Genomic DNA, 24,031 nt, shown 5'->3' with positions numbered 1-24,031 from the left:
CTGTTATATTTCTTTTTTTTTTTTTTTTTTGACTGGTAAGGGAATCATAATCCTTGGCATGGTGTGATAAGCACCACGCTCAGCCAGTGAGCGCACCAGCCATCCCTATATAGGATCCGAACCCGCGGCCTCGGCGCTATCAGCGCCACACTCTCCCGAGTGAGCCACGGGGCAGGCCCGATATTTCTATTCAATGACACTGGTATACAGCAATGGTTCTCAACCAAGGGTGAGTGTGTCTCCAGGGAGCATTTGGCAATGTCTAAAGACATTTTTGCTTGTCGCAACTGAGGCAGCGCTACTGGTGTCTAGGGGGTAGAGTCCAGGGATGCCTCTAAACATTCTACAATACATAGGACAGCCCTCTGCAACAAAGAGTTATCCAATCCAAAATGTTAGTAGTAAAGAGGTTGAGAAACCCCAGTACAGAAGAATGGTTTAAAAATGGACTCTGGAGTCAGAAAGCCCAGTTTGTTTGTTTTTTTTGTTTGTTTTGTTTTGTTGCCTTTTTTGTGACCAGTAAGGGGATCGCAACCCTTGGTGTGGCGTCGCCCACACGGCGCTCAACCAGTGAGCGCACCGAGAAAGCCCAGTTTGAATACCGCTTACTAGCTATATGACTTTGGGCAAACCGCCTAACCTCTTTTTGATTCCTGCTCCTCATCTATAAAGTGTGGTAATAATGTGGGGAATTAAATGAGTTAACATGTGTCATGTACTTAGAACAGTTCCTGGTACATAGTATGTGTTAAATAAGTATTAATTATAATGATGTGAGAATTTTTAGTTACTCATTGTCTCTATTTCATGAAACTTAATTGACTCATTAACTTTGTTATAGTTAATTTTCTATGACTTTACCAATCTTGTTATAATCAACCTATATTTTTAAAAACTTAAAAGTTTCCTTAAGTTAGGAAAAAATCCATTATTTTCCATCTTGCATAGGTTGTGGATACAAATGGATAGTATAGCAGAACCATTATTAAAACATCATAGAAGCTCAACTTTCTCTCCTATATAATGTGCATGCAAAGCATCTCACCCAGTCTTTCCTTAAGTAGGAGGTCCCAGTGTTTCAGGCCAGTGAGTAAGTGTGATGTGAAAGTTCTATGATACTTACAGATGGAAGCAGAAGCCCCAGTCAGTGTTATTACTAACAGTTGGGATGCAGATGGGGCTGGCTCGCATCTTCTTCCTACCAAGAATTACATGTAAACTCAGCTTTCGGAGAAAAGGCTTAGGAGTTTGTTCTGTTTCCCCTCTCTTGGATGCTATTAACATTAAACTAAAAGTTCTCAAATATATAACCTATCCTAAACAGACCATGTATACTCACGTATGGAGACTCCTGGCAAACAGAAATTAAAGACACTTGCCAAATTAAGTGTCTAAATTGAGTTTCTTTCCCCTAATTTCTACTCCACATTACTTCTCCTAAATCCCTCCCCTTCTTTACCTCTCAAAGCCAGCACTGGATCATAGCTCCTGGATCATCAAAACTATGATCACTTACTCAACTTAGATTATTGTTTTTACAGTCCTGAGGACTAGTAAAACAACGAACTCTGAGTACTAAATGAAGGTACGGCCAGAATTGGTTAATTCTCTTCCTTTTCCTTAGGACCATTTCGCTATTTAATAGGAGGTTCTAGATAAGGAGCTCGTGCTCAGGTGTCTATTTTGGTTGCTACTGTTTAGCTGGTTGGTTTCAACATTCATGCCGAAAAAATGTGATTTATAACTCTGTGTAATACAACTCTCAATGCTATCTTTATCGCTTAAGTCAAACCCAAATCGAATGCACAGTTATTTATTGAATATTAACACCACTAAGTCGCTCTTCATGTCACTCTACAGAAGGTCACTCATTCCCACCTGAGCCCTGAGTAGCTCTCTCTGACCCTAGCTCCAGAACACCCACAATCCGAAAACCAGAAGGGAAGATAACACTAATCTCTCTTTCTAATTTCAACTTTCAAAACCATGACCAGGGCACGGGGTTCTGACCTTCCTAACTGCTAAACCTGGTCCTATGAGGTTCCGCATGGCCCTGACAGCAAACTTTGGCCCCTATCTCAAGTACAAATCGCTTCCTCCTCCTCCGCGGCTGTCCCGTCCCTGACGCCCCGGGCTGAGCTCCGTCCTGAGTTTCCCCTGACTCGGTTCTTCGGGCGGGTGGCCCCGCCGCAGAGACTCGAGCCGAGAAGCGAGCAGGGGCTCCGTGAGGCTAGCGTCCCGCGGCGTACCTGGCCGAGGGCTGAGAAGCCACGGCCCGGAACCTGCCTTCCCGGCTCCTCTGCCAGGCCGCTCGGCTTCCTCGGGCCGCGTCCGCGTCCAGGCCTCCTCCGACCTGGTGCCGGGCGCACGAGGATGCCTTGCGGAAGCTACACGGTCTGCGAGGTCTGCCTTGGGCGTGAGCGGCCCAGATTCCCGCCGCCCAGGAGACAATGGGGTTGCCATGGGAACGGAACGCGGCGGGCCCGCCGGGAGCGCCGGCGCCTGTAACCATGGCGACGCAGGGCACTTCCGGCCCCGGGCCCGCTCCGGCCAACCGCAGCTCTCAGCGCACCTTCGGCTTTCCGGTCCTCGCGGGCGTGGCGCAGGCGACCTCAGGCTCGCCCCGGACTTGTGTCTGCTTCGCTGAGTCGTCCACTGTTGTTTGTCTCGCTGGGACCTTACCTCTCAGAAGCGAAGCCGCGGGGAGAGAGGACAAGTCCCGCCGAAGCGCCGTGCTCCACGACCCTATTTAAAGCTGAGACCTGTGCGGGCTGTATTCAGCCACAGCCCCCGGCCGGTCGGCCCCGCGCGCCCTGCACCCCCGCAGCTTCCCGGGTGTCTGGTTCCGCGGACCCCAGAGGAAAGGCGCAGATATAAGTATTGATGGTGCAGGCGCCGACTGCGTTACTACCCGGGTGAGGTTGGAGTTAGGCATGACGAAAGCGGAGTGCGGGAGGCGAAGAGCGTAAGAAATGGGCCGCTGGACCTGCTAACGATTCGCATCTCAGGGAGTATTTTCGAAGGAGGAGGACACATTTGACAGTCACCACAAACTAAATTATGCAGCCACATAGTCTTTTCTCACACCCCGGCTGTGGCCCGAGGAACACTCAATGGTGATAGGTGCAGAGGCAGTTGTGGCCAATACACAAACGAGAAGCCCGGGCTCTGACAGCCTGGTAAGGATGTTGTCCTGAACTCCAGTGGACTAGGCCTATGACAGGTCAAGTTGGACAGCATATGTCCCACTCGTTTTCAAAAACAAGAGCAGGCTAGGTCGAGAAGGAAAATATATACTGGGAACTTGAAAGGTGGTATTTACACTAGGTGTTTATTCTTCCTAGCACTAAGATGGAAGTTTAATTGCCTTTGATCCAAGACCGCCAAGAAAGCCTCGCTGGAGTTAAGTTGGAGGAGGTTTTTAAATGAGTTTGCTTATATATCTCTTAAATAAAACCTGGATGGTCTGTTAGCTCAAGGTTTAAATCCGACTCAAATCAAGTTCTTGAGCCAAATTTTGGAAAGATCCCACCCTCTTTATTCTCTTTCCTAAGAGAGCCCTCAGCATGGAACAATGCTAAGAGCAATGACCTTGGTTTCAAGATGTCAGAGTTCTTTTTTTTTTTTTTTTTTTTTTTTTTTTCTTTTTGTCTTTTTCCGTGTCCGGCAACGGATCGCAACCCTCAGTGTTGCCCCCGTACCGGACCGGGGACGGCAACGGGATTGCAACCCTTGGTGTTGCTCCCGTGCCTCGCTCAGCCAGTGAGCGGGAACCGGTCTGTATGTGGGATCCGAACCCTCGGGCGGGAGCACCGCCGCGCTTCCCAAGCGGTGCACTATCCAGTGCGCCACCGGGCCGGCCCCACAGAGTTCTGATTTTGACTCTGTGGCCTCGAGCAAGGCACAACCCGTGGGTCTTAATTTTCTTGTCTGTACAGTGAGAGTATTTGTACCACTTGCTTTCTAAAGCCCCTTCCAGTTCCAGGATTCTGTGAGGGTAAACTGCAGATTTTTGTGACTCTATGAACAGTATTTAACATGCATGGCGATAAAAAAGAACCTGTTTCCTGTTCTCTAACATTTATTTCCCTTACTTCTTGTTAGGTTGGTCTTCAATCAAATTGGAAAGTTTTAGTATTCTGTTATTCTAAGAAATGGCTACGAGGTAATTTCTAAGTGTGTTAAAGGTATCTTAACTTTTGTACACACTTGCTTTTGCTGAGCATTGTGTGGTACCACACCGAATTCCAATTCCCTGAAGCTGACACTGATTCTGATTCCATTTAATTAGCAATGACCAGAGGAAGCCTGTTGCCCTCATCTGTAAAATTATAAATCAAACTGAAAGAACTTTGAAGACTCTTAAGAGTTCCTAACCTCTGTGATACTTTTTTCTTCCCTTGCTATCTTAACCCTGTGTCCCAAATGTAACTTTAGTTGTAGTATATCTGCTTTAGGTTTGTTCACTGACTTCAAAATGGAATGTCACTAATCTGGGTGGATAGTGTTTTACAGCTTGTTCACTCACATTCCTTCCCTTGACCCTGAGGTAGAAGAGGCAAGCATTGCTATTGCAGAAATCGCTTAGAGGAAGCCTGTGTAGAGGGTGCTTCTAGACTTGTACAACGCCAAATCAGGTGTGATTACCTCCAAACTGTTTCAACCCCAGGAACTGTGAAATTTAGGCACAAGGAAATCTGAATAAACTCTCTCTTGGGACACTTTTTATGGCCTCACAAGTCAAGGTTAGATGCCTTACTCCTGAACTCCCACAGTATCCTGTCCGCATTCTCATCATGACACTTACCACACTGTATTAGCGCTTTCTATTTACCTGCAAGTTTCTCACACTCTCCTTTCATCTGTCCATCCATCTCAACAAAAATATCTATTGAATACCTACCATGTGCCAGGTACTGTTCGAAGCCTTAAGGAAGCAAAGGTGAACAAATAGACAGATTTTGCCCTCCTGGAACTTAACATTCTACCAGGTGAAGAAAAACATCAGGCTGCTTATAAGCCATATGTCATCCCTGCAAGTTAGAAAAAGATAAATGGCTTAGGGACTAGGCAGCAGTGTTATGTGAACTAGGAGAAAGCCTCTTCCTCCAGCCAGACTCAGGTTTTTGCTAAGGAGTAGAGCTTTGGGAACAGATGGAAGGCTAGATCTCAGGATTCCCTCCCTCAGCCCATCTTACATGGAAGTGACAAATGATATGGAGAAAAAGCTGGCTAAGGGATCCAGAAAGTGATGTCATGTGGGTAGAGGTGTGCTATCTTATATAGTGTAGTAAATTAAGGAGGGCCTCTCTGACAAGTTGTCACTGAGCAGTGACCTCAAAGAAATGAGGGAGCAAATACCTAGAAGGACATTTTAAGACATTAATAGCAAGTGCAAAGTCCCTAAGGTAGGAGCAAGTGTAATGGGGTCAAGGAACGGCAAAAGGGCAATAAGAATGAGACAGGAGACAGTAGAGTAGCAGGGCATCAGGTCATGCAGGGTCTTAAAGGCGATCTATCTATCTAAATACCCATCCCCCCACCCAATGAATTTTGAATATCTGCTGGGTGACAGGTCCTGTTTGATCAGCTGTGAGTTCCTTGTGAGCAGGAACTGTTTGCTCACCATTGAGCCTTTAGCATTCAGCATAGTGCCTGGCATATCATCAGAGTTTAATAATATTTAATAAATTGTGAATCATCTTTAGGAACTCAGTAATAGGAATTCTGGCTTTTCAGTGTGTACATCAGTTTCCTATTGCTTCTGTAACAAGTCACCACAAATTTATTATTTTATAATTGTAGAGGTCAGAAGTTTGAAATGGGTGTCACTGGGCTAAAGACAAGATGTCAGCAAGAGTGGTTCCTTCAGGGAACTCCAGGAGAAAATCTATTTTCTTACCTTTCCCAGCTTCTGGATCCCACCTGCCTTTCTTGATTTGTGACCACTTCCTCCATCTTCAGAGCCAATAGTGCAGCATCTTCAAATCTCTCTCTGGCTGTGACTCCTCCTTCCACTCTAAAAGACCCTTCTTGTTACATTGGGCCCACCTGGATAATCCAGGATAATCTTAATTTTAAGGTCAGCTGATAAGCAACCTTAATTCCATCCACAACCCTAATATAGTCACAGGTTCTGGGGATTAGGACATGGATATCTTTGGGGGGATTCATTCTGCCTACCAGAGTGTGTTTAACCTGACTTAAATACATGGCTTTAAAAACTCTGGAGGTGACACATAAGGAGCCCTTCCTCCCTGTCTCTGCTGGCTTTTTGAAGTTTACATAATCTGTCTGTGTCTTGCTCCTTTCTCTCCCCTCCGCATCCTCCATTTTATAATCTGGTACGTCCAGTCACGGTTCTTCAATATGCTGTGTCTTCCCAATTTAAGACCTGGTTTATAATAAACGTGCAGGAATATCTCTTTTATTCCCTCCTACTCACATCCATCACTTGGGACTTTACTCCTCAGGGAAGCCTTTCCATATGCTGGGACCCACATTGATTGTTCTGTCAACCAGCTCCTATGGCCCACTTATGGTGAACATCATAGCTGAGCTCTTATTCTTTGAATTGTTTCTCAAATACGCTGCACACTCCCATAATGCTTGGCAGTTCTCTGCCCTGAGCTGGTGAATAGAAATTGCTACCGTATGAATGCCCTGGTTCCTTGGTCTGTTGCTTTTTCCAGCTCACTCTTTGCCTCGCAGTCTGCCTTTCAACTTTGCTCAAAACACATCACCTCCATCTTTGCTGGATAGTGTTTCTGCTGCTGTCAGCACCCAACATTCCACAGTTATGCCACATTGCAAAAGGTTGTGCTTTAGCATGTTCTGGGAACATTTTCCCCACACAGCATATCATGTTTTTACCTTAAGGTGGGTGGGTTTAATTATTAAAGGCTTTGGAGTCTGTCTTAAAGTTTATGTAATAAGAGAAACAAATTGATGACTCTTATTCGACCAACATGAAAAAGCCATTCTTTCTTACTCCATGTGATGATACCTACAATATTCTACTCCTTTTTTCTCTGTCTGTATCATATGATGGAAACTAATGTGAAAGAGGACAACTTGAAAATTATCCAAAGTATCCTAACACATGTGCAAAGACATTTATACAAAGGATAGTCATTGCATCCCCTTTGTAGCTATAAGATACTGGAAGCAGATTAAAAGCCCATCAATGAGGAACTAGCTAAAATTTAGCATAATTACACCATGAAATATTAGTCAGCAGTTAAAAAGAATGAGATGTGTGTGCTGACACGGAACAATCTGAGATACTTAAAGGGGAAAGTAAAATGTATGCCTGCACATGTCCATATAGACATAGAATGTCTCAGATCACCAAGAAACTTGAAAGCTGTTGCTTTTGGGGAGGTGAACTAAGGATTGGGACTAAGAGAGAGATTTCTCTTTATTTTTATTTGTCCTGCAGTTATAGCTTGATATCTAATCAGTGAGGTATGAGAGTTTCTTTTCATAACACCAATTGGCTTGTGAGGCATTTCTTTCCATCTATGAAGACTGGTTTGGGTTTTTTTTAAGTTTCCTGTCCTGCTGAGTGTCCCCATGAAGTCATCTTCTCAGTTGTTTGGTTGGCATCAGTTGAAGTAAATTCTCCTCTCAGAGTGTATCCACTTGATAATTAAAAATAATGATAACTTCATATACCATTTGCATTATTTTCATTGACTTCTTTCATCATTCCTTTTTTTGGGAGGGAGGAGAGGAGCATTAAAGGTACAATTAAGTAAACACTGAGGATCACACACATGCTTCATTTAAAATCAAAAGTTTCAGTGTACACTATGAAGCAGGGAGAGAGCTGAAGTAAAGGTGGTGGAATCATGCTGTGAGTGAAGGGAAACAGCTTTGTTAAATGCTAACTACTTAAATTGTCCCCTGCTGCATTGCTTCATTGTCATTTGGTGTTTTAATTACAATTTTAACCTATAAGAATTCACCCTACAAGGGTTTTCTCAGGAATGAATTATCTGTGTAATGGGATAGAAGAATGTATTTGAATTTGGTTTTTTTTAACTATAGGTATGTATTACTTTTTCAAAAAAGAAAGAAGGAAGCAAGAGGGTAAAAACCAGAAGAGGCTTCCAAAGTTTAGAAAACAACAACAACAAAAAAACAACTACAGATCCAATGAATTTGAATTAAAAGACTGTGATACAGCTGCCCCAAAGTGGCTGATACTTGGGGCAGAGCTCAGGGTGAATCCAAGAGCTGGGAGACGGAAATGCTGTGGAACTTGATGTGAGATAGTGTGGACAGCTCCCACCAGCTGAGCATGATGCAGGATATGAAAACCATCACACTGAAATGCTACTGAACTGATCTTCAGAAACTGCAGAGATACACTTATGAATACACCAAAAATCAACAAGATGCAAAATGAAACAAGTTTATTTTCTGCAATAATTTCTGTAAATTACAAAGACAAAATACTAAACTACATAATATAACTTTTCAATATTTAACCAGAGTACTTGTAATAAATATGCATCCTGAAACAAGATAAAAGGCTACACTGTGTCAGGCATCCTACAAAATGTCTCAACTTTTATACTCCGCAGCATTTCTGTGTGGGGACAGGAGGGGCATTGTTTTGTATTTTTTAAGTGCTACAACCAAAAGTCCTTTCACATTTCTTTGGAGCATTTTTGAAATTGCTTAACTATAATTAAACAACTTAAGAAAAGTAACACCAAGCTTTAAAGTTATTTTGCATTGCTGTTGTTGGTCCTCATCCAATACAGATTAACATATCATCCAGAACAGCAAGCGTCCTCTGAGCCCAGGCAGCCCTGTGGTACATGGGCCCTGTCAGAGCAGACCTACACTTTTAAGTTATATAGTTTGGAGAGTTCTGTATTCTGTTTATCTCCCTCAATAAGATCAATGCTGGAAGGGAAGCTGCAAGTGAGAAACATTTTTTAGCCTGAAAGTAAAGTGAACAGAAATATTTTTTCCCAAGACCTTTGCTATGCACCATAATATTACCATATCAGGATTTTTAGTTCAAAACTGAAAAACTGATTGGTACTAACAGTCCTTCCGGAGATAATTTATGGGCACTGGTAGAGTTAGGATTTTTCAAAAATGTTCAACGGGTAAAAAGAAGATTTGCTCTATTCAGAAATGTACTACAGTTCTGAGGACACATGGCAGAAAAGTCCTAGGGGTATTGGTGGCAGCTCATATTAAGTTTGGAATACATAACTACCTTTTGCTATAGCTGAAAACTTTGAGGAAAAAGTTATATTTTTAAAAAGTCTTAAGCATGGTTACCTAAAAATATTTTGTTAATATAATCTAACATTATTTCACTTATTTAGGGTTTTAGATATGAAAACATCTTAAAGAGCCAATAAAAATAGAGAAAAAAACACTTTTAAAAAATCGAGGTTAAGAACTATGAGGCATTTCTTTTGGCTGTAAACACATAGTTTACTGTCCCTTGTTGAAACACAAATATTTGGATTTCCTGAGCTTCATGGATAACAGCAGGAGGCAAGTTTGCATAGAAAATTTGCAATATGTTAATGATCTACTTAAAAAAATCTTTTAAGAACAATTTTTTTTAAACTTCATATTTTACTTAATAGTGCTCATCAAACTGAGATTGATAAGCAGGGTAATGAGATATAAAAGGCAGATGGGGGAAAAATGGAATTAAAGTTTTTTAATCCACAGGATATCATGATAAAGGGTCTTAAGCATGCACTTTGTAATTAATGCCATACTTTTGGTTAGAAATTAAATCATGTTTTGGGATTGGAGGCCAAAGGTGAAAAGACCTCTGCTGTGCTGAATGGCACAGCCTGAGTGTAGGCAGTAAAGCAGCCTTCACTGCACGGAGGCCTCAGCATATCACTCGGTGGCGATGAAGCCATTCAGCTGGGAAGGTACCAAGGAGGGCCCACCTGCCAGCCTCAGGACCAGACCTCTGGGTGTCGCTAATCCCAGCTCTGGAATCTGAAGGGACAGGGACTTTCACCTCTGCTGGCTTGAAGTCTCTAAGCAGTTCTGAGGAGGGCAGTCTTCTGGGCCCAGTCCTCAGAAACCTTTGGAAAGTGAAGAAACTATGTTAGGTCACAGTGCATACCACAAATGAGAACGATGGCAGTGGTTGCCAGCAACTCTTCTGAGGAGGGCAGTCTTCTGGGCCCAGTCCTCAGAAACCTTTGGAAAGTGAAGAAACTATGCTAGGTCACAGTGCATACCACAAATGAGAACGATGGCAGTGGTTGCCAGCAACTCTTGATCTAACAAAAATGGGCAACAATTGGCAGTGTCCTGCCAAGGAATCCACTTTACTTCTTCTGGGACTGGTTTTTACACATGGTAAGGATTTGCTTCAGTACTTTCTGGACATCTTCATCCATCTGGCCCTAGGAAATTCAAGCAAAAGACACTTGTTAGAACCCAAATTAAGTCATGGCACGTGCTCTCCTGGGCAATGCCATGGCTGGCTGGGATGAAGCCGTTGGCTTATTCCCCCCCGTCTTTCACAAGAATGTCAGTCCTGTCAATTCCCACATTTCTATGAAGAACTGAGTCAAAGAGAGAGCCCTCCTCTCATCCATCTGAATGATGATGAGGCTAGGTTTACCAAAGCCCTCAGCAAAGGGTATCTGGGGTCTCAGTTGCAAACGTGAGCCAGCTAGCCAGAACACCTACACTCACAGGTGAAGGCAGTGCTGATGGCTCTGGGAATACTGGCATGCCTGGAAAATAAAGCAAGGTCCTCCTGATGGCCCACAGCAGCCACATCTTCCTTCGTTTCTTAATAAATGATGAGGCTGCTCCTAGTAAACAGGGAGTGAGTCTCCTGATGCAAAATCCAAAGCAAACAAAAGGCATTTTAAAGCTTTCCAACAAAAAGATTCTCTTCTAATTCTTGTTCATTCTACTACTGGTTTAATGATGGGAGTTTTGGCAACATCTGCTGCCATGTTTCTTTAGGATCTCCAGATACTTGGTGGGTGTTATCATACCTGCACAGCATATAGAAGATGCATTCTGTAAACTGAAATGACCTCCTGATGTTGTTTCTTGCATTCCTAAAAAGAGACAATCTGACATTATCAACAACCTTAGGACATCTTTGAATAAAAACAAAAAGCTATCAGAAAGCTGGGGTCAAATGCTACCCAAGTGATCCCCTCCAACGTATGCTAGCATATGAAGCTTCTAAAATTGCTGTGGACTCACTGGCTTGTGTGTTTCTGAGTACTTGTCAATACTCTTGGGACAAAAATCTACCTATTTCATCTTGGTATGTCAACTCTAAAAGAAAATTTATGTAAAAAGTTATAATCCCAAGTTTGGTTTAAAGTTATATGTACACATACTTATGCAAGTATAGAGATACATTCACTCAGAGTATATACTGCAGGGAAATAAATGCAAAAAGTGATTATCTCAGAGTTGTTGAATTATGGGCAATTTTAATTTATTGAAACTTTTTAGAGTTTTCTGTATTTTTTGACTTTTCTACAGTGGTCAAATATGAATTAATCTAATTTTAAAAAGCTAATCTTTTTAAGGGAGTTATTGATTACCACTCTATAGCCAATGTTGTATGGGCCCTAGGGAACGCAATTATTTAGCCATCCATATACCAAGGAGGCAAACAGGGTAGTGGCCCCTATCTCAAATGGTTCCTCAGTACAGCTGTTGATGCTTTTATTTCTCCTTGTTGAGCTATTACCCCAGTTCCTCTCAGTGACTGTTTCAAGGATCTTAATTCAGCTCTGAACTTTTCTCATTCTAAAAGGCCTTTCCTCTTACTTCATCATGAAAATTGAAACTATTATATATGGATTACTACAAAGATCTATAAAAGTCCACCAATACCCATTCTCACCTCCTTCCTACCAATGTCAGAATATGAAGTATCCTTCCTATTAAAGGATAACCTTTGACACCTCAGTCTTTTGAAGTTTGTGCAATAAGGAGGTACACTTGATACCTCTCTTTGTGTTGTTTCCTCCCCACTTTTTGGCGACCCCCCAATTACTTATGACTTTATCTTCTCATCACTGTCTTCCTTTCCATCTCTGCCTCTGTCATCATTTGGTTGACTTCAATATCTGCCTGAATGATCTAACACCTGGGCCTCTAAGTTCTTCAACTTTACCTTCATGACTTGCTCCTTTTCCTTTCAGCCACTCGCTCTCAATGGTCATAGCCCAACCTCTGCCATTACCAACTCTGAAATCTCAACTGAAAACATCCCACCCTCTGACCACCATCGCTTATCTTTCCAGCAAACTTATTTAGGCTTTTCTGACCCACTGTTGTGACTCTTCAGCCCCATCAGATAAATGTCTATTTACTCACGTTTCTAGCAGCCAGCCTACTGCAGTCCAGATTCTACCCCACTACTCAGCTGGCATGGCTCTCACCAAGGTTATCAAGACCCATCTAAGTGCCATATCTCAGTCCTCGCTAAGGGAGGATGAGTCCTTACTCATCCTTTCAAGACTCAGCGCAAGCATCACTTCCTGTAGAAAGTTTTCATGACTCACCCAAATTGGGTAGACTCATTTCCTCCGTATGCCCACAGTACACTGGGCTCTCCTTATCAATGGATGCTTGCCATATTAACCTATATTGAGTATAAATGACATGAGGGCAAGGACTGTGTCTTATTCATTTTTATATCATCAGCCCGTGCACAATACTGACACATAATAAGAGCTCAATAAACATGTTGAATAATTTCATTAATTACCGTGTAAACCATCAGCACTTTATCTACAAGTCTGTAATAACCATTTTGTGAGAAGAGTGACCTGCAGAACACAGTAAGAAGCATCTTCTCCTCTCCGATTATTCATCTCTCTGATTATTCTACCACTGCTAGAGCTGTTAACAGCAGAGAGCTAGTATTGTACTTTGTGGTCAGCTAGAAGGCCTGCAGAAACCTGAGTTCACACATATTAAGTCTATACTGAGGAAATCATCAAGTCCATGTTCTGTTTGTAAATGGAAGCTAGAAACAGTCCAGGACAGAACAACCCTTGACTTCATGTGGAAAATGTAACATACCCTTGCCAACTACAATTTTAACAGATATTGTGGTAGGCTAAATAATGACTCTCCAAAGATGTCCACATCCTAATCCCCAGAACCTGTAAATATTACTTCATATGGCAAAAGGGATCTTGCAGATGTAATTAAGGATTTTGAGATGGACAGAGAGATTATCATGGATTATCTGGCTGAGCATTAAATGGAAGCACAAGGATCATTATAAGAGGGAGGCAAGAGAGTCAAAGGCAGAAGGAGGAGATGGGAAGACAGAGAAGATGTTGGAGTGATATGCTCTATGCTCTGCAGATGGAGGAAGGGGCCATGAGCACAGGAATGCAGGGCCTCTAGAAGCTGAAAAAGTCAAGGAAATGGATTTTCCCCTATGGCCTAGAGCCTCAGGAAAGAACCAGCCCTGCCAACACACTGACTTTAGTCTGTGAAACTGATTTTGGATTTATGATCTCCGGAACCATAAGATAATAAATCCATGTTGTTTTAAACCAAGTTTGTGGTCGTTTGTTATAACAGCCCTATAAGAAACCAATACAAATATGAAAGGGTTTTCCCGGGTGAAGTAAGGAGAGGAGCCAAGTAGCAGCTTCAAATATGTAGATACATAACTAACAGAGACCCTGGCCCTTAGGAAGAAAAAGCTCTTGCCACTGCCAAAAATGAGAAATGACTGTTGCAGAAGGAGAAGGGGGAAAAGTCGGCGTATGAGAGAACAAGCAGTCTCCTCCCACTGTCCTGCCAATTCCTCTCTCCCAGCGAGACATCTGATCCATCTCACTGCAGATAATGACGGGGAATCCCACCAGCGGTTCCCTCTTTTGCCCTCACTGAGAAGTCTTCAGTCAACTGCTCACTTAAATACAACATTCCTTTAGACTGTGATTCTTTGTGTTGACACCAGCTTGCCCTAACAGCTGAGATGGAATGTAATCTGCCTCGCCCTCCACCCCAACCCAGGCAGTGGAAAGCAGCCCACTCACAGCCAGCTGGGTCTGTAGCTGCTTGACCTGCTGCTGCAGCGCTTCCACCTGCTGACTCTGTCTTTTGGACGAGCTTGTTGAGTAGGAGAGCTGCGAGAGGCTGTTGAGGGCCTCCTTCAATTTGGTGACTTCCTTCGACATCTCATTTATCTAGTGAGAAAGGAAAACTATATCAATGGGCAATAATATATCTGCAGAAGCAAAACTCCAGATATTTCTAATCCTTGAAAATGGTCATCTCTATTGGCCTCTGGGACTTGAGACTTTGGAACAATTTCTTATTTTTTAAAGAAAACTCCCAAAATGAAACAGATAAAATCAAGCAAACAAAGCCTTCTACATGCATTATATTCAGATAAAGACTTCTGAATTACATATTTTATTTTGGTGCATGTAACAAAAGCTTTAATGTCAACTTCTTTCTTTTACCTTAAAAGGGGTGTGGTTGAAAAAATTAATCAGAAATAGAATTTCAGGCATTTTTTATTTAGAAACAGCGAAGTCTTGTCCAGTATTGCTCATATGGGCAATCAGGAACAAGTCCTGGGAATGCTGATATCTCTGGAGATCTTGCTTTAAAGTGAACACAACCCCACCTCACCCCACTCCCTAACCCCCCACTCCTGTAAGCTTTTGAAGCTCTTTCTGAAACACTCATTACAAAAGAATAAAGATAAATAGTGCTCTAATGAATGCCATTCAGAAACTCTGACACAGGGACTAGGGATGCAGAGCAGATTCAGGCACAGAACCAACCTGAACTCACCCTTTGCTTGCCTCCTTCCTCCATGCCACACCCAGTGCCATCTCTAATTGGCTGCTCTACGCATTCCCTTCCCTTCCTATACACCTGCGTCGGGGAGGGGGGAGCGGGGGTGCTCAGAGAGCTTAGGGAAGCAGGATTAAGTATAGGAGTTTTTGGGTTTCCAAATGATGTAGGAATCTGTTTTGGATTCAAAAAGAGGAGTTAAAGTTCAAGATGGGTCACAAACACTTTTCATTCTGTGGGTTCACTTCTGATCTCCAGCACTGACAGAGCTCCTATAAAATGATTTTTAAAGGGCAAATATGCATTACATATGTGAAAATGCTTTAAGGCAGAAGTGTCAGAAGGACAGTATTTTTAAAAAATAAATATCCAACATACAATTTTTAACGTGGCTTTGGGGATAGACATTGTCATGTATAGAACCTCTGAGTATTTACAATAGTTTAGTGCCAACAAATGCTATAAACCAATGTTTAATATAGAAAAAGTTGAAGGGCCTAGGGCTTAGTGCTAGAAATCCAATATCAAAATTTCACCAACCTTTTTATCTTTATCTTCCTCTAGTTTTGAAGAGCTCTCAGAATACCTTTTCATTTCTGCAAGTTCTTCCTGAACTTGCTGGAATTTTTGCAGAAGTTCATTTACTTCTTGCTCTTTGGATTTCAAGAGAGCCTGAATATTTTCCTTTTCCCTTTTCACTTGTGAGACCTCACTTCTGATCTGGACAACCTCGGAATGGACCTTCTCTTTCTCTTTAACTGACTCTTTTAATTTAGATGCCAACACACTCATTTCACTCTCTAAGGATGACTGGAGCTTTTCATAGGAAGACCTGGATACCATTGCATCGGTCACAGCAGCTTTCTCTTCTAGGAGTTGTTTCTCCAGCTTTGCCACTTCCACTTCCTTGCTTGCAAGGTGCTCTTTAAGACTACTTATTTTTTCTTCCATCTCTTTTGCAGTAGTCCGCAGTGTGGTTATCACTTGCAAATGTTCTGTGATGGAGACAGAGTTCTCTTTCTGTGCGTCTACCAGTTGTTTCAGCTGGGTCAACTCATTCAACACTTTTGAATACTGAGACTTCATGTCGGACAGTGCCTCTTCTGCTTTAGCCCTGGACACGTTGGTCACTTGCATCAGTTTATCATGCTCTGCTTTATGGATATATTCGGCTGTTACATCCTCTAGAGATTTCCTCTTTCTATAATCCTCCAGCTCAGCCTGGGCTTCTTTGTACAGCTGTGACAGCTCGCTCACCTGTTTATTGAGTTCATCTATCATCCTGTTCATGGCCTCTTTCATGTCCCCAGTTTCATCATTGGCTTCCTGCGTCATCTGACTTTTTAGTGTGTCTTTTAACTTCATGATTTCTTCTTGGGCCTCTTGGTATTTCTCAAACAAAAATGCTTTCTCCTTATTCATATTCTCAATAAGAGAGCAATATGAACTTTTCATTTCCTCATACTCTTCCACAGGGGGCTTAATCACTACACCCTTCTCCCTCTCTATAAGTTTTTCCTCTAACTCTCTTACTTTCTCTTTATTTCTTTCACTTTCTTCTAGTGCCTTCTGCAAATCCTGCTTCAGCACATCTATTTCCTCCTCGGTGACCCTCAGCTCTTGGAGATGTGAGTAACTATCCACGCTCTCAGGTGAGAGGAGACCCAGTTTCATCTGTTTCTGCACACTAAGGACTTCTTTCATGGCCTCCTCATACTTGCTCTGCGTTTCTTTAAGTTTCTGGCTGAGGTCAGAGCCATTCTCTGAAATTTCTGTGTTGTTTAAGCACACCAGTTCTGTCCTTTGGGACTGGAGTTTGGCCTGTAGCTGTTTCCTCTCTCCTTCAGAGCTCTCTAATCTCTTCTGCAAGTCTTGCAACATCTCTTGCAGTTGCTGAATTCTGATATCACTGTTGATAGTGGATTTACTCAGGGAATGTGTTAGGACAGATGGAGATGATTTGGAGTCTTCAGGAGATGTTTCATTACGTTTGCCCAGGGATGGGGCCAAGTCAGTTTGGGTGGAATGGTAAGAGTCAAAGCTTAGATCTGCTTCTGCCTCCTTGGGTGATTTTGCCTGGGAAAAAAAGCAAGAATTAAATGACAGCAAAGGTGTAGTTAGGCGAGCAAGCCACTGGAATAAGAGAAACAAATCCAAAACTTAGGTATAGGAGAACAGCAGGATCATTTTGCATCTGTACTCGTGTGCCACAAAAAAACATGGCCTGCGGCATGAGTGTTGGTTAATGACACAAAGCTTACTCTGTTCTCTGTTAAGACAGATTATTTGTGTTACTTTAAAAACACTGGGATTGTTTTGTCTGTAAAACCTGATTCACATTTTTCCTTTGTTTTTATATCATTCTAGTTACTAAGAGGGCAACGGGCATAGTACAGTAATTTCTTATCAAGTTCTTAACTTTGCTAAATGATCAACTTTACTAAACAAATGGCTAATATTATATATATATTTTTTATTTTAAGTATAAATTTTATGTATATATAGTTAAACATTTTATATACGTGAAATTATATATATAACATTTATATAAATAAATTTGGCTTATATATTTCATTCATATATACATTTTAATAAATATATATAATTGTCATACTTTATATATCATATTATGTATATGATTATGTATCTCTTACCAATTTAGCAATTTACAGAAAGTGAGTTAATGAATAATACTCTCAAGAAACAAATAATTTGAAACTATAAGATGCTTAAAGCTAACTACATTTAAAAAGAAAACTAATGTAAATATTTAAAGCAAAATATATCTGATGACCCCTGAAAAAACCAATAGCTTGACTGTGCAGAATAGTCTGAGGTAGCAATCTGTTTATCTACCTGTAATTTATCTTGTAACTCCTTATTGTGTAAAGTAAGGGAAGCAACTTTTGCTTGCAGTAGGACAAGAAGATCTTGTTGGTCAGCTTCAGAACTTATATCCAATAAACTATCAGCACCTTGGAAAAGAGAAAGGTTTAAATTAAATTTAAAATAATATTAAAAAATTAAACTGTTACTTCTCTAAACTCTAACTCACCTTCTAGCCTAATCCAGTTCTTCTTCCTAGTACTGACTATGAAAGCCCACACCAGCTACATAGATGAACAGCAATTTTCAGGGACTGGGGTTTCCTTACTGTGGTATTCGCAGCATAAAACTAGATTCATGTATACATAAGCTGATTCTGAACACTGATGAATTTGGTCATACATTTTCCATGCACTTGATTAACTGTCATATCTTGGTTGTTTTTGGTTCCTCTCCATGCCTCATAAGTCCAAGTTCTGTGAATCGTTTTAGAAATATCTCTGGAATCTGGTTTATTTCTTATCCTCACCACCATTGCTCTAGTTTAGACTTTATCGCCTTACTTGGAAACTGCAAAAGGCTTCATGACAAATCTCTGCCCCTCTCCTTTCTCCAGTAAAAATGTAGCCTACACAACAATGTCAGACTAATCTTCCTGAAACATACTTTGATTGAGTCATTCCTTTGGTTCAAGTGCTTTACTTGTTCTCCCTCCAAAAATAATCTTCAAATTCCTTTATCTGAGGTCTGGCCTCAATCTACTTTTTCAGGTTTATGACTCACTACTTCTCTCCTAGATTTTCATCTTTCTCAGATTCATAGTTCTTATTATATCTTCCATAATCTCAACACACAGCTGATTCTTCATATTTTATCCACAGGATTGCTCTTGCAGCATCACTCTGCCTAGATAACTCTTAAACACACTAAGATAAGACCCATGCCAAATTTTGCCTCCTCCTTAAAGCATTCAGTGGCAATCCTAGCATGAAATGATCTCTTCTCTGAATCCCATAGTAATCACTGTCAGTAAACCACAGCTTTTTGACATCTTACTGAATATCATGCTAAAATAGCATCTAAAGCAGTGCTACTCAAAGTGCTCACTGAAATGAGACAAGGAACTTACTCCAGAATGTAATGCAGTATACTGCTTCCTTCATCCAGAAAGTCTTCCTATAAAAAGAAATGTCAGCCAGACAAAACAGTGTGCTTAGTGACATAGCTGGATGACTTTCTGGTGCAAACTCCTTAATTACTGCAGATCAGCAATAGCGTACAGACCACACTGAATAGCACTGATCTAAATTGTTTACTGTTATGCTGTTTTTTGTTCTCAAAGCCATTTTATCCAAAGATGAAAACATTAATCTTAATTTGGAAGGATGCAAAATGACATTTCTTTGTAGAAAACCTTGCTTTTCATAATAGGGCACTGTTTCGATGTCAAATGCCTAAGCCACAGCTTTCTGAGTTACCTTGACATGAAGTTTGTTGAGTTTGGAATGAACCAGGAGATTCGGAGGCCGACTGCAATTCTAATCAATAGAAATTACTTCTAATGAGGCCGGCCCGTGGCTCACTCGGGAGAGTGTGGTGCTGATAACACCAAGGCCACGGGTTCGGATCCCATATAGGGATCGCCGGTTAGCTCACTGGGTGAGCCTGGTGCTGCCAACACCAAGTCAAGGGTTAAGATCCCCTTATCGGTCGTCTTTAAAAAAAAAAAGAAATTACTTCTAGGATATAATGGAAGGTTTTTAAAGTAACCAGTGTAACACTCGTTCAGTTATATTAACACCATTCTTTGCCAGGAATTAGAAAGTTTAATATTTCTAAATTCTGCAAATTAAAAGCTCCAAACACATATGAAATACACAATAGATCAAGAAACTGAATGCTGGAGCAAAAAGTGGCCTTTGAAATCATCTACTCTTCATTTTAAATTGATTCTGAAGGTACCGTACTACATTCTTACAGGATAAACTCTCAGGAAGGACTCTTAAAAGATACAATGAATTAAACGCTATCTCAGTGAAGACAATATGATTGTATATGATTTCATGTAACACTCTGTACGTCTTTGCACATGTCTACTTGAAATCCAAAGTAGAAAAGATAGGCTGTAGTAGCAATGGAGGTGCATGGTTCATTCTTCCTTTGAGAAATAACTTGCTACTCAGCTGCAATGAATGCTGTGAGCTGACAGCCGGAAGCTTATGGACCTCATCTGAAAATAATGTTTTTTAAATGCATAAAATAAAATACACAGATGACAGTAATTTAAGAGCTTATTTTGTAACACACCAAATGAGATCTAACAGGAGGTCTATTAACTGCCATAATTTTTAGTAGAGATATTGTAAATGGTATTTCAAGACATCTGCAATAACAGTAAGGTGACAAGAAATTATCTGTGAATTTTGGTGACAAAGCCACTGGTCTGCTAATACCACTCGGGTTTATTGCCTATATTCATAATTTTTAAAAATGCTAATATTTAGTTAGGGACAAATGAAAACAGGGATGCATTTTTTCATATCCAAACTCAGAGACACTTTAAAATCCAGGTTAAGTCTCTCTGAAGTATAGAGAACGTCAGCCTGTGCATTACTGACAGCTCTGTGATGGCATGCTGGTCTCCCGACCTCCCTACACAGAGTACCCTGGCTTGGCCTTTGCGCTTTTTAAATGCACATAGTGTAAAGTTTTGTCAAAGGAACAAAAACAGTGCTCCATTATCTTACCTGTAGTACTGTCACTTAGTCTGTCTTTGTTTTCTCGTATAGAACTGATCTCAGCCTGTGAAATACAGATATGACTTTAAAGAATATTCCTAAATAAAACATTGTGTAAAAGAATCAAACAGATTTCCCTCCTTGAGTTTACACAGAACAGAACCAGTGTTCTTCCACTAGAAAAACAGCTGAAAAATCTTAAGGAAAAAAGATATTTTTAAAATATAAAAGAATATAAGTGATAATTACCTCCTAAGGTATAATTTCTAAAACATTAGAAGTTCCATAGGGGAATATACTCATATTTTTCAGAAATATCATTTAGTGAGTAGAATAAAAATGCATTTAAGATTACAGTAGTTTTTTTGTAATAGTTAATTTACCGGGCGGTGTCCTAAAACCTAAGATGGCAAATATCACTTTCAAAATGAATCAAAGAAGTTGTATCTATCTAGTTTATACACAGATTAAAATATATTAAAAGATTTTTTAGCTTTATCATTTTATAAATTATCCACTATTAATATGTTATTATTAATCTTTCTAAGAAGAATGGTAATAAATAAGACTTTTCAGGGAAGACAAAGGTAATTATATAAGGGAATAAAAATTCCTATGGTCTTGGATTGGCAATTGATGCCCTAAAGATTTTCTCTAATCCTTTGTCCCTGAATATCCATCTGCAAAAAATCTTGGAACTTCAATCGAACAATTATAAATTTTATTTCTTCTCAGGTGCAATTTCCTAGTGATTGTTAGGTAAACAAATATTGAATGGAAATATCCTTTCACCTCCTTAAAATACTTACCAACCACAAACCTACAGAATCAACTGGAATAAGATCCAATGGATTTTCTAAAATTTCTCAAATAAATACATATTACTTTTATAGTAAGGAAGAAATTTAATTAAAAATATACAATTGCTTTGCTTCTCAGTAAAACATCAGAGAATAACAAAAGTTTCTATCTTTTCAATTGGCAATATATCAACTCAATTTGGTAAGAATACTGGTTATCAGGTAAATGCTTATCCGTGCCTCTTTTTAAAAAAATTTTAATACACTTTTTATTGGGAACAATTTTAGATTTATAAAAATGTTGCAAGATTGTTCCCTTCACCCAGTTACCCCTAAAATTAACAAATTATGTAGCCATGATACATTTGTCAAAATGAAGATATTAACATTGGCAAATTACTATCCACTAAATTACAGACTTTTATTCAGATTGCATCAGTTTTTCCACTAAGGTCCTTTTTCTATCCCAGGATCCAGTCCAAGATACCACATTCTAAAACATAATTTTTGCCATATCCTCAACCATCTGTATACAGGAATAAATGAGGGGAATGACTACCAATCATAAGCTGGTAACTTCTACACCTCGGTTCCTTTTTCAAAAAATTTGTTTATTTTTTAATTGACAAATAAAAAGTATATATATTTATAGTGTACATCATGATGTTTTGAAATATGTATATATTGTGGAATGGCTAAGTTGAGCTAGTTAACATGTACATTACCTCACATATTTTTTGTGATGAAAACAGTTAAAATCTATTCTCTAACAATTTTTAAGAATACAACACATTGTTTTTAACTATAGTCACCATGCTGTACAATAGATCTCTCAAATTTATTCCTCCTAATTGAAATGTTGTATCCTTTGACCAACATCTCCCAATCCCCTCCCCACCTTTCTATTCTCTGCTTTTATGAGTTGAAATTTTTCAGATTCCACATGTAAGTGGATTTTGTCCCTTTTTTTTAAATGAAGAAAATTATTAGTTAGTAAATGTAATTTATTCACCCTATTCTTTTTTAGTGGGATCCATGCCACAAAAAATAATCAGAGGGTCCTTCATGGTGGAAAGGTTGTGAACCAATGATGTATAAGTAAATTTTGTTTTACCCAATGTTGTATAATTTAAAGCAAGTCTATCATGTATCTTTAAATACAGTAACAAAATTGAACACAGAAAGGAAATACCTTACCTTGAAGGGTGGTTCAACAAAAAATACTGATTCCTTTCCTGAAAGTGGTGTTGAAGTTATTGATCTTGGGGAAGACACATCACTCAACTAAAAAAACAAAATGAAAACCACCAATAAAAAAGGTATCTTCAAAGTCTTTTCTTCTCTGGTGCTAAAGAACCAACCCATTTAACCGACGCGATTAAACCTAACAATAAGTATCCTTAGCTTCAATTAATTCAGGGGTAACATTTTCAATGCAATTCAGATACTTCAAATACTTTCTGAATGTCTGCATAGTGTAATTAAGTAATTTTGCTCTTACATTAACAGAATCAATTTTTAAAATCTATAAAACTATTGCAGGTCAAGAATGTTATTAATGAATATGCTAACATATATTTAAAATTATTTATCAGGTAAGACTTTCCTCTCTATTGTTTGAATATGAGTTATTCTCTTTATGGCCGATGATCTTTTTAATAACAAACCCCAGCCTGTTTTTATTTGCCATTTTATAGATTTCTGAGCTTCCTCCTCTATGCAGTAGTCACTATAAGCTCAGAAATGAAAACTACTTTTAATATTAGCCAACCTTAAATGTAATTAGAAAGACAAATAAATTAGCAATGTTTTAAGAAACTAACCAAGATTCATTTTTAACTAACTGCCACACTAGCTACCCATTCTCCCACCCCTTACCATAACTGTTAATAAAAGGAACTAGAAACAGACTGAGCTTATCATCTTAAGGAAGACGTTTCTTTCATAAGATTTTGATTAATTTCCTTGATACTTTTTTAAAGACACTCTTCAATTTTACAGTCTTGAAATAGATAAGAATCAACATTATTTCCATACTAATAATCAAAATTCTTGTTACCAAAATTTGTAATTTAAAACTGCTAAAGAAAAATTTAAATGTGCACCTAAGGGTCAGTTCCAATATATTTCTTTGTGGTCTAAACACAAAATGACAAAATGATGGCTTGTTGTTGTAATGCTTGTTAATTGTGGTTTGCTGTTGTTTTTACCTGGGTAGGACTGATAGGAGGTGGTGGAGCTTTGCGTTTTTTTGGAGTTCCACTTCTTTCTGAGCTTATTTTAGAGACTTGATCATGCTGAAAGTTATCACAGTCCAAAGAATGGAGGTGGGTTAGTTAGGTTAGTAAAGTTTGAGCAAGTAGCTTTCATCAAACAAATGAGAAAAACCTCAATAGTTCATGCATTTCTTACTTTATCAAGATCTGGAATCTGCTACCAACTTAAAAATAAGATATATGCATGCTCCAAGTTTTCTTCTAGCAGCCCATGCTTTAATAGCAAGAAAATTTTAAAAAAACCATAAGGCAAAAAACCCATAAGGCCACATAAGTTGGTGTGGAGAACTGAAAAAGTGAAGAATGAGGAGTTATCTACCATAGTTTAGAACCTAGAATTTATTCATAGCTTTGCATCTTAATGCAAAGCATCGGTATTTCCCACATCTCTGCATTACTTTCATTCTTTTTTTTTGTAAAGAATGTAAATATGAGGAAAAGGGGGGAAACTCATCTCTAAATAGGTAATACAGTTAGCACATATTAAATTCAGTATCGAATATTTGGTATATATGATTTCCTCAAGAACTTTTTTTTTTTTTTTTTTTTTTTTTTTTTTTTTTTCCTTTCC

General features: G+C 39.7%; 2 protein-coding genes across 3 annotated transcripts in view; both read right to left on the bottom strand.

The window, feature by feature from the left end:
* Positions 1-2,303, bottom strand: part of TTC23L (tetratricopeptide repeat domain 23-like) — a gene marked incomplete at its 3' end in the record, with an annotated part of 50,557 nt that extends 48,254 nt beyond the window's left edge. Inside the window, 2 exon segments of the mRNA XM_008583425.1 lie at positions 1,120-1,198; positions 2,250-2,303. Coding sequence (XP_008581647.1) covers positions 1,120-1,191 — 72 coding nt within the window.
* Positions 2,304-10,316: 8,013 nt separating this feature from the next.
* RAI14 (retinoic acid induced 14) overlaps positions 10,317-24,031 on the bottom strand; it is a 114,768-nt gene continuing 101,053 nt past the window's right edge. Inside the window, exons 10-17 of one of the 2 annotated variants that reach the window (XM_008583423.1) lie at positions 23,395-23,481; positions 22,382-22,468; positions 20,394-20,448; positions 17,677-17,795; positions 15,361-16,896; positions 14,052-14,201; positions 11,016-11,081; positions 10,317-10,409 (exon numbers count right to left, since the gene is read on the bottom strand). In XM_008583423.1, coding sequence (XP_008581645.1) covers positions 10,332-10,409; positions 11,016-11,081; positions 14,052-14,201; positions 15,361-16,896; positions 17,677-17,795; positions 20,394-20,448; positions 22,382-22,468; positions 23,395-23,481 — 2,178 coding nt within the window. In that variant the 3' untranslated portion in view covers positions 10,317-10,331. The remainder of the gene's footprint in view (positions 10,410-11,015; positions 11,082-14,051; positions 14,202-15,360; positions 16,897-17,676; positions 17,796-20,393; positions 20,449-22,381; positions 22,469-23,394; positions 23,482-24,031) is intronic. The other variant, XM_008583424.1, reaches the window with a different exon arrangement.

This window comes from Galeopterus variegatus, unplaced genomic scaffold, assembly GCF_000696425.1.
Source record: "Galeopterus variegatus unplaced genomic scaffold, G_variegatus-3.0.2 Scaffold2906, whole genome shotgun sequence".
Taxonomy (NCBI): Eukaryota; Metazoa; Chordata; class Mammalia; order Dermoptera; family Cynocephalidae; genus Galeopterus; species Galeopterus variegatus.
This window is presented reverse-complemented; position numbering and strand designations above follow the sequence as displayed.